This window comes from Juglans regia, chromosome 15 (assembly GCF_001411555.2).
Source record: "Juglans regia cultivar Chandler chromosome 15, Walnut 2.0, whole genome shotgun sequence".
NCBI classification, from domain to species: domain Eukaryota; kingdom Viridiplantae; phylum Streptophyta; class Magnoliopsida; order Fagales; family Juglandaceae; genus Juglans; species Juglans regia.
In genome coordinates, this window is record NC_049915.1 from 11,206,338 (window position 1) to 11,217,238 (window position 10,901).

The 10,901-nt window shown below is 37.5% G+C and overlaps 1 protein-coding gene across 2 annotated transcripts; it reads right to left on the reverse strand.

The window, feature by feature from the left end:
• Window positions 1–932: 932 nt before the first annotated feature.
• LOC108981610 (probable alkaline/neutral invertase D) lies at window positions 933–10,682 on the reverse strand. Of its 2 annotated transcripts, none has more exons than XM_018952840.2 (5): window positions 10,532–10,682; window positions 9,807–10,264; window positions 8,348–8,779; window positions 5,136–5,694; window positions 933–1,610 (listed from the first exon to the last, which is right to left on the reverse strand). In XM_018952840.2, exons 2-5 carry the CDS (start codon window positions 10,191–10,193, stop codon window positions 1,315–1,317), a joined length of 1,674 nt encoding a protein of 557 aa, XP_018808385.1. In that variant the 5' UTR covers window positions 10,194–10,264; window positions 10,532–10,682; the 3' UTR covers window positions 933–1,314. The 2 variants fall into 2 exon arrangements, with proteins under 2 accessions (XP_018808385.1, XP_035541767.1); XM_035685874.1 differs by lacking the exon at window positions 10,532–10,682 and adding an exon at window positions 10,428–10,447.
• Window positions 10,683–10,901: the final 219 nt, after the last annotated feature.

The window sequence follows — 10,901 nt, forward strand, 5'->3', positions numbered from 1 at the left end:
ACACACAAAATGAACTAGCGGGAGCTCTCAGCAGACAACACCCTTTGAAAATATTAAATATTTAGAAATGAAATATAAGTCACTTGATCTTTCCATGTTTTTAACCGCATGTTATGAAACTACTCAAAAGTCTCGAGCCGAATAGTGTCGTTCAAACCCCCTTCAGAAATGATCTCGATCTGTTCAAACCTGTTTTAAGTTTTTCAAGTAAAAACTTCTTTATTTTTTGAGATGAAATATTAAAATGTGCTTTTCAATTGAATTTTGTGAAAGTGAAAGGTTTCTTTCAGATAAATTTTATTTGAGATGTGTATTCAAGTTTGTAGAGGTAGATTGATAGAATTGAAAGCTTGCCTAAATGAAAATTTCGTGAGAATATAACAGTTTTGATTTTTTTTTTCTAAAAAATATTTATTTATAAGCCGATGTAATTTCGTGAGAATATAACAGTTTTGATTTTTAAAAAAAAAAAAATTATTTATAAGCCAATGTAGGTAACACCGTAACATAACTAATAAAGTGTTTGTATCACATTATTTTATCTGAAAGATAAATTTAAATTTAAATCTTGCAAATCAGATGTTATCATTTAAATGATATGAATGATATATTCTACAAGTCAGTTTAAAAATAGAATAACTTTTTTTTTAAAATGATTAAGTGATAAAAACACAAGAAAAATTGTTTTGATATTTAAAATAAGAATCCTATGCATCTATTCACTTTCACATTCCACACCAATAAATTTTTTTTTTCCATTTGGTATGGGTGTGTTTTTTATAAGTTGTGAGATAGTGAATAGTGACTAATGAGAAACATTTCTCTGTTAAAAAAATGTTTGGACTTGAAAGTTCTAAAACCAAACAAAGGCAATGGGCATTGCACTCTAAGCTCTGGTGAGCTATGATATAATGGATCAGAAGACTCTTAAATGACTTTCAGAGTATCTTATAGAACAATTAGATTTTAACCAAATGTCCACAGAATATATTTAAAATTATTCACCGTGCGTCTTTCCTGCTAATGCAACGGCATGACAGCACCATTTTAGTCTGTCGAAAGCTAATAAAGCAGCGAAGCATTTTTGCAAAATGCCTCCCAAAGTTTGAAACAGCAACAGAAAAAAGTACCTTTTATTTGGAAAATCACAACACTGGTCTCAGCACATCCTTATGGTACACACAAAACTAAACTTCTGGTGAAAGCTGAAGGGCATAAACCACCAAAGAATTGCAGTGATATAACATATTATCCTTCAGCACCTGATTTTTTCCATTCCGTTCTGCTATTTGCTTTTTCTTGCTTGAGCTTTTTTCAGAAAGTCCACGAAGATGATCTCTTAAGCACAGGCTTCATCTGCTTGTCCTCTTCAAGGGAAATCATCCCCAAGTGCGATGGATCCTCGAGCAACATCTTTGCCACCAAGTATCCGGCGATTGACCAGGTCTGGTACTTTCTTGCCTGCTTACCAATATACCTCCCACTTTTCCCGTCATAATATTCTGGCCAGCTATCCTTCAGCAGACGACTCTCTGCAAGCTCGATTGCCCGCCTCGCAATTTGTGGCCGTCCAGTCTTAATGCAAGCAGCTGTTAGAAGCCATAAAAGCACTGCACTCGAGATAGAGGGAAGAAAGGTATCAGCAAAAAAGAATGGGTTATGAACATTAAAAGCATATTTGAATACAAATTGTGAATTGTACATACTAAGAGTATCGGGTCACTACTTTGATGTCAAAACAAAGTGCTACAAAAGACTTGCCCATTAAAGCAATGTAACTCCGCACCATTCATTGCACAAGGCATTGAGCTTGTATGATGCTTAGTTGACAAGGAAGGAACATAAAAATGCATATGAATGATGTTCGATGAAAATTAACAACTCACATTTTACTCCTTGATCAATTACATCATTCTCCAGAGAAAGGAAGTGCTAGCAGAAATCATATGCCTTAATCACGAGAAGTTTCAAAATGCACGCTTCAGATGCTTTTTTTGGTGCCTTACAAACAGAAGCATTTGTATCTCAAGACTCAAATTGGAAAACGAGATCAGGGAAAGATAATTTTAGAAGGATTGCTTCCCTCCAACCTTGGAATTCCATATACAGACTAGTCAATTCAGATTACTAAAGAAATTCATCCTATGCTATCATCATCAAGGTTCCGGAATGAGGACTACATGAGGAGATCTAAGAATAACTAATGTTTTACCCCATGGTGAGTGACACCCTAAATATAGACTTCTGAATCAATAGAACTCTTGGACAATAAAAGATAAAATGAAAAACAGAAAAGAGTTATTCAGAAAGTATTACATGTAATAATTTACTCCAATTCTGAATTGATGCATTCCATAATTCCATTTCTACCAGATAAAAACTGTGCAATAATTTTCTGGCATCAGAATATGCTTTTAATTCGCTATTCTGTAATATCCATTCTCAATTCAAAGCCTTTATCCATATTGGTACTTCATTGCAGGAGATTAGATGTTTCATCATGGTTAGATATAGAACCACCTCTTCAAAGCCTAAGACAATAAACCAAGTAACAGACTATTTTTGACCCAAGACCAAGTGAACTACCTCATTATCAATTATTTTATTTTGTGTCAATGTATTTGGATCTAAAGACTCAAAAGGTAGTCATGGAACTCTATAATTGCCAAGCCATGGGTTTTATTTAATGAATAGTTGAGTCTTCACTAGTTTATGTCTCTTATGTATGGACTTTAGTCCAATTCAATTAAGATTGCACTTATTAACCAATGTAGCAGTCTACTCTTAATAAATACTGAGATTAAGGAATAATGTAACTCATTCTACTCAAAGAATTTGGCCGGTTTGGATACCCAGATGAGATACAAATCATCTCATCTGGGCTGTACGGCTTATTTGATCTGGCTATCCAAACGGCAATAAGTGAGTTTGGATTTCATCTCTACGTTTTCAGAGTTTTCAAATTATAACTTAAATAAACAGTTAAAAGTAAAGGGAACAGTGTAAAGTCACTGTCTGCATTGATTCCTGCAGTCCTTTTTTTCCCCTTCCCATTTCGTCCATTCTCTCTGTCTTCTAGTGTACGGTCTTTGTTTATAGATTTTTTAATTAATAATAAATATTACTTTCTATTAATATATTCATACAATAATTATTAAATAATTTTTTAATCATTGGTGGGACCCACCCCTTTATCAAATCCCAAAAAGTCAAAACTATTTCATCTCATCTCACTATCCAAACACACTTTTTTACAAACCATCTCATCTCATTTTAAATAAAAAATCTCACTACCATTCAAAATATCTCATCTGAATTGTGTAACCAAACGAGGCCTAAAGTTGCGATTTCCAACAAACCCCAAGCTTTATCTTGGATCGCACAAAGGGCTCCAAAGCACTACTTAAAGACACAAAATGATCAAATCTTCGGCAATGTGAAGCATCGGAACAGGTCTCCATCAGAGGAGTTACAGAGTTTGGATAGTGTAGAAGTGGAGGGAAAGTATAATCTGGAGAAGAGAAGTAAGGAAATGCCTAGTGAATATAGGTCTAGAAAGGGTCACTTAAGGGAGGATTTGTGTCTAGGAGGAGCAAATCAAGGGACCTAATATTAAGAGGGAGATAAGTATACGAAGTTTTTCCAGCAAATGGCCAACTCAAATAGGATAAATAACGCTATTGAGATTCTCCTGGTTGATGGTTCAGCCTCATCTGATCAAACAGCGATTAAGAATCACATTGTGCAGTACTATCCATATATTTTCCTAAGCAGAGTGCATGGAGGACCAAACTTGACAGATTCGCACTAAAGTTTTTAGAGGAAGAGGTGGTCACGTGGCTTCAGAGACCATTAGGAGAAAGTGAGCTTCACGAAATGGTAAAAAGTACGAGTAGTGACAAAGCAGCAGGCCTGGATGTTTTTATTGTGACTTTCCTTGTAGCTAGTTGGGATGACATTAAAGACATTATGAGGGTATTCTAAGCATTCCATACCAAAAAAGGGTATCAGAAATGGCTTAAGGCCTTCATAGCCCTTATTTCAAAAAAGTTGGAGCAGTGGATGCTAACGAGCCCTCACTTGGCAGAGTTATCATAAAAAATATTATTTTGTTAATACGTAGAGTAGGGTTGCCAGGAAGATTATTTCAAAACCACAAAATGAATTTGGCAGAGTAATCTCTAATGAACGCATAGATAGTATGCAGAGTGATTTGTGTTAGTATGAGTTATAACATCAATGTGCTCTTGAATGTCCATGTGGGCTATTGCCTATCCCTATTATCAATAAAACTTTGTTCACTGATCAAGAATAAAGTTATAACATCAGGGATGGTTGCAAATTACACTTTTTGAAGCCAAACTCAAGGGAAAATCATGGACTTGATGGATAAAGAAACAAAAGTTGTACGAAGGATGGGATCTGGAGACTTAGAACACAGGGGGAATGGCAGGAGCAAGCCACGACCTATCACTTCATGTGGCCCCAACTATGGCCAATGACCACAACAAGACTGTATGTCTATAGAAGAATATACTAGCAAATTATAAAATATGGTTACTTAAATTATGCAAATTCAGAAGTTGGACAGATTGCAAAGAAAGTATCGTCTGGAGCCATATATAAAGGTCCATAGAAAAGTTTTGAATTGTTTTAATTCTTCTCCAAATATACTATTTCACCCATCTAGTTCTTCCATTGGGCACAATAACAAACTGTCTCCCAATTGTCCACCTCTTTGCAAGTTAGTCAGTGAGAAGAGAAAGAAAGAAAGGAACGCATGAGAGAGCCTGCCTATTAAATGTAGCTTTTCAAACATCTTTTGGCACCTGTATGAGATTTTAAATATAATCATTGAGTTCAGGAATAGCTCTCTGCTTCACACTGAATGAGATGCCACCTACATGGCCAAACCTAACATGCACAGGAAGGAAATGGGTAGCTTGCCATTCAGACATAGCTCTTCCAGATCATATCGTTTTAATTCCTCTTTTGTGCGTGTGAGACAGAGAGAGGCAGAAAGAAGAGTGAAGGGAATTAATTCAAAATCATACGTACTTAACTTGACCTAACTGGACTTAGCATTCATTAAATATGTTAACATAGAAAAATTGATGAGAAGAAGAGAGGCAAACCTGGCCAAGATCCTCCATTATGGTAACTCCATCTGGTATTCTTGGGATCACAGCCAGTTATAATTCTCCATTCATGACTTTCTATTGCAGGATAAGATATTTTCAGAGGCATTTCTCCAACCAACTCTTCCCAGCGAGATTCAATGAGATCCATGATAGCCATTGACTGCTCAGGTGTTGCAAGTGAAGATAGGATCGCAATACAATTGCCTAAAGCAAACCATCGAAAGTCCATCCTTGCAGGACTGACATTTCCAATAAAGTAACCACCCCGTATCGGCATAAATTCAAACACCCATTCTGGGATTGAATCAGGAATAACATTAAACTTATTTACTGCAGTGTGTGAATATTCCTCAGTCTTGTAACGGTAAATGTCATTTAGCTGCTGGAAGTCAAGCCAAAAGTAACTCCGCATGTGATAACTCAAAGCATTCAAACGCTTAACAATTCGCTCAATAAATTCTTTTCCTTCTGCATCAGGTTTAAGCATTGCCAAAGAACATCTCAACACCATAAAGAAAAGTGCCTGAATTTCAATTGGATAACCATATATTCCCTGCAACAGAGTTCATGAAGCTATTATATATAAGGACATACTTTTCCACAATTTTATAAGAGTTCATAGAGACCTCAAATATAAAGGTGAAGATGATCAGAAGAGCATTTGTTATCAGATGAAGAAACAGAACAAGAGAACAAAAACAGATAACAATTCATATAAGGTCTATCATTGTAAAGGAAATACAAACATTAAAAAATGAAAGGAATATAGCAAAAAGATTAAAATTTTTTAGTTATGCTTCTTGCATTATGTTTATTTCTGTGGATGACGAGAAGGAAAGTAACTTTAGGATCAATGCTCCTGATGGAAGGACAAAAAGAGTATATTTCAAGGAAGAGGTAACAAAAATCACATAGCGAAAACTAGTAGAATAAGCAGTCTGATAAATGTAAATAATGTAAATAAGCAGTCTGCTAAATGTAAATAATGTCGACTCAACAGTAGAATAAGCAGTCTGCTTGACAGTGTATCATTGTCATATATCCAACCACGTTACTTATGAAAAGATTGGGGCAAACATAAGTGGCACTTTGTATTTGTAGCTCGGGTTGCGTGCCCATATCTAGTTACCTTGTAGAGTCTTTCAACAGGCTTGCTGTTTGAAAGACTGTACAAGGAATTCGCCATGCTGAGACAAAAAAATGGAAATTTTGTTTTGCTTGCAAGTATCAAAGGTTACAAACCCTATTTAGCACAAAAGTGGAGCGAATGAAGGGATCCGCAAATCACGTCTCAGGACCAGCTTGTTGAGATGCACAATTCCTTAAAGGAGATGGAAACCCAACTTGTCGAGCTGAAGGCAGCGATAGCTTTCTTGTCTTCGAAAATAGATCGGCTTTCAATTGGAGGCAACAGGGTTGTAAGAAACAAGATAGGCCCAAATCATTTAAACCCAGTTAAAGGAAAACAAAAGATCGGATTCGGCTCTGTCCCTATTTCTAGATCCAAGAGAGTATGGCGGGTCAAAAGGAAATCCAGGTTGTTTGAAGCAGGGTCTACATCGGGTATCGGCGTAGAGACATCAGTAATGGAATGTCATTCACCTCATGTAACACAGGATAGACCGATAAGCGGTACTACACCCTTAGTCCCCGAAGCTCCCTAGTCAGAGTTGAAGGAAAATAGTGTGCCAAGGTCTGAAGGAGATGTAGGAACCCCAGAGGTGAAGGGACTTGCTGTCACCCCAGAAGCTCCAATGGGGACCATGATACCATTGGAGCGAACCAATGGAGTTGCTGGAAAACCAAAGGGTTTGGCATTGGTGCCTCATGTAGATGAATGTCTAGAGTCGGGAGTTCAATTGGATACTGTGTCTGGGGATAACGTTGCTCTCCTGGTGTCTCTTCCACCAATAACGGACTGGATTCTGCCTAAAGTTAACGAGATTCAACAGTTTGTGGGAATTTCACATGGAGGATGTGAAGACCAATTCAATGAACTAATCACTGCGATTGAGGCAAGCCATGCGCTTGAAACCATAAGTTTCAAGAAAAGCAAGGAGTTACAGCGTCTTTCTTGGGCAATCAACTATGACACTAAGGGTGGTAGCTCAACTAGAGGGAAGTCTAAAGGGAGGACATTGTGAAGACGGGGGAATCAAGGGTTTGGGGTTGGGTGTTCGGGTAGAGTTTTAGTTCTACGAGAAACAAGGGTTGGGGACCGGTCTGGTGTATTTTGGGTTGTTCTTTTCACGGGCTTTTTGGGTCATTAGGGGTTTTTTGGGTCATTTTGGGCAATGTGTTTTTTTGTATACATTCAGTGTACTTGGTTTCTTCTTTGATATATAATATATTTTACTTAAAAAAAAAAAAAAATACATATATAAAAGGACAGCTAAATTACAATGAGGGGTTGACCCATACAGTGCAAAAAAGGAAGATGCAAAAATGTTAGTGGTCATTCAATTAGGAATACTAAACTGGAAATATCCTTAGCATACTTGAGAAATCAAACAAACGTAAATAAATAGAAGATATTATTCGAATCTCCATGTAACACCTGCAAAATCTGACTAAAGCATGCCAAAAAGTTACGAAAGTACGCACAGAACAAGGAGAATATTGAGTTATCCATTCATACAAGGCTGTAAGCTAATCAACACAAAACAAAATCTGTCAAGTGCCCTTCCAATTAAGAACTTCATCAGGGTCCCCTGGTTTCTACAAACAAATGATAACTCTGTTGCAACAACTAGAATGAAGAATTGCTAATTATGAAAATATCATCTTATGCTTAACAGAATATTTCAAAACACCTAATCTTTGTTTTGCTGTATGCTTAAGCACTGCCAAAGAAGATAAATTCAAAGAAATTAAAAGAAAATAGTTGCCATCATTACTAACCATAAAGGAACAACATAATCTGATGAGGCCACTATATTTAGACCTCATTCCACATAACCCAAAAGATAAATAAACAAAAGACTCAGGTCATCCAGCTAACACGTCACTGGCTCAGTCGCTCTGCTTCTAAAAAATATACCCTAAGTGTTGATTTGGACAGTGAGTGACCTTGCTTTCCTTGGAAACTCCTATGATGATAGTAAATCACGTGATATTTCATAAAAATCACCAAAGAGTTCTGTAAAGAAACAGCTAATGACCATCAGGATTATATCTGAACAAAAAGTATTATAAAGATGGCTTACCATTCTTCGGTCAATCATACAGCATCCATCCGCACAAAGCAGAGTAGGAAATGTATCAAAACCCTCTGACAGACATAGACTCAAAATAAGTCTCATCCCCTTTTGACAATCTGGCGTTTCTGCAAGTGATAGATCACCGGTAGACTTTGTATATGCTCGAAGAAGAATAATCCACCAAAATCCAGAGTCAACAGGAGCAACTCTCCCAATAGCACTTTCACCAAAATCTGCAACTAGAGTATCCGATTTTCGAATAGGATCATGACGAACTTTGAAGCTTGCTGGCATTGCACCTTCCCCAAGTTTAAATCGGTCTACTCTTTTCTCCCATGATTGAAGGCACAGAGTCTTCAAGAGAAAGTTCTTCACTATGTCAGGTTCGCCATTCATCAGGAAAGCAAGGGCACTAGGTACAAAATCTCGTACAAAAACCTGAAGAGAACAAATATCAAATCAGATTCATAAGACATATAGTAGATAATGAGAAACTCGGAGACAGTTCGAGTACAAAATGTCTTCTACTTGATTAAACCCTGGACCATGGAATGCGCCCACAACACACTGATTACGTAAAAGATTCACAAGACATACATAGGTCATAACATATATCACATAGTCATATAGCCTCTCATCATTTAACACAAAAGTCTAGTTAATCACCTTTTGAATGATTCCTTTAATTGAGATCAAATTTTCAATTTTATATAATAAATGGATCATCATTTTTTTCTGACAAGTGTATCCAAGACTTCTTTTATGACAAGGAACTCCGGAGACAATGTAAATGCAATAGATTTTTTACCCAGTTAAACCCTAAACCCGCGTAATTTGCCCACATTGCACAGATCAAGTAAATCATTAAGTTTTCAATGTTGGAATGCAGACCCTAAAAATTGTTCGCACCCTTGGAATTGAACCTTAAACCTAGGAGAGCATACCCCAAAAACCAAGATCCTTACCACTTGAGCCAACTCCTATGAATTTCCAAGACTATTTTCTCCAACTAAACCCCTGTGGTGGTCTCAAAAGGATTGTTGACACAAGTAACTTTCGGAACACTTTGTTCTACTATGCAACGTGTTTTAGGCTTGAATTACCATTTAAGCTCCCCCTTGGCTTGAAAGGATCTTCACTATTGGTTGTGAGATTTTGACCAATTGCATTCTTTCCTATAGCAATCAACATCCCCTCAGTTTATAAGGAAATATGCATTCTCTAGTACCATTAATCAAAATTTTAAGCGGGTTTTAATCCTGAATCCAATGTTTTTAATTTTATAAGTCCTGTATACATGGACTAAGTCTATTGACTTCATCAATAATATCCTTGACTAATAAAAAAAATGTTTCCAATTTCAAGAATTTCTTAATATTTTAATCCTCCCAAAATCTAGCTGGGTCTCGAATCTGGTTATCAAAGTGGAACGAATATAGAGCATTGTTTGGTCTAAAAGTTTTACCTGATCATAGTTAAGAACTTCCTCCGAGGCATGATCGACCGCAGCAATCGTCCCAACCGGTTGACCTCGGAAATACACCAAAGATCGCCGGAGTGCTTCCCAGGCATCGGCAACCATCGGATGGGGCTCAAATGAGTTCCGAGCCGATGAAGCCGGGGTCTCAAAACCAGACCTGCCACCGGGCGAGTACGTACTCTCAAAGTTATCCAAGCCACATCTGGTGAGACCGATCGAAAGCTCGCTGAGCGACCTCTCATCAAATGAACGCTGTCTCTCGATGTTAAGCCTTGGCTTACCGAGAAGGCGCGAAAGATCGTAGTCGTCCATTTCTGAGATGGAGCAATGCGAGCTCACGTTTCGAAGTCCCATTTCTTTCGTCCCTTCCATCTCTTCCAATTCTTCAGTAATCCAATCACTAAAAAAGACCTAAAAAATACTCAAAAGATCACGCAAGCCAACTGCAAACAAAAAACAAAAGACTGTAACCAATGACAGATCAAGATCAACCAAAAGCATATTCAGAATGAATCACAGATAACGAGCATTATTTCACAAAAAGAAGGGAATTAAAAACTCTTTTTTTAAAGTCCCGAGGAAGAAGCTGAAGAAAATTGGCCAAACCTCACGTAAAGGACCAGATCTAAGCTTCATTGAGAATGTTCCGTATATAAATATATACATAAATCAATGACGGGAGGAAAGGGTACCCGGGCTCAATAGCAAACCTGAAATAGCGTGGGAAGGGGAGGGGGAGATTATACGGCGTGGCGTCGTTTGCCGGCAATTTCGCCGGGAAATCTTCGGCGGCGGAGAAACAGTACAGAAAGAGGGAAGAAGAAAAGAAAAAAACCACATGCTTGGCGCAGCTAATATTTATAGAAGAGAGAGAGAGAGAGTTTGTAGAGATGCAACAGCGAAGTCCCAAACTCCCGAAGGCAAAAGACAACAAGCGAGGGTTTACCGGAAATGGCCGGTGAGACGGCACGAGGGAAATTGTTAGGGTGTGTTCACATGGGATAAACGACACAGTTTCCAACGGCCTTTCTTGACTGGATTATTGGTTCTTCCACCGGATAACTTGTTTTACCCGTTTTT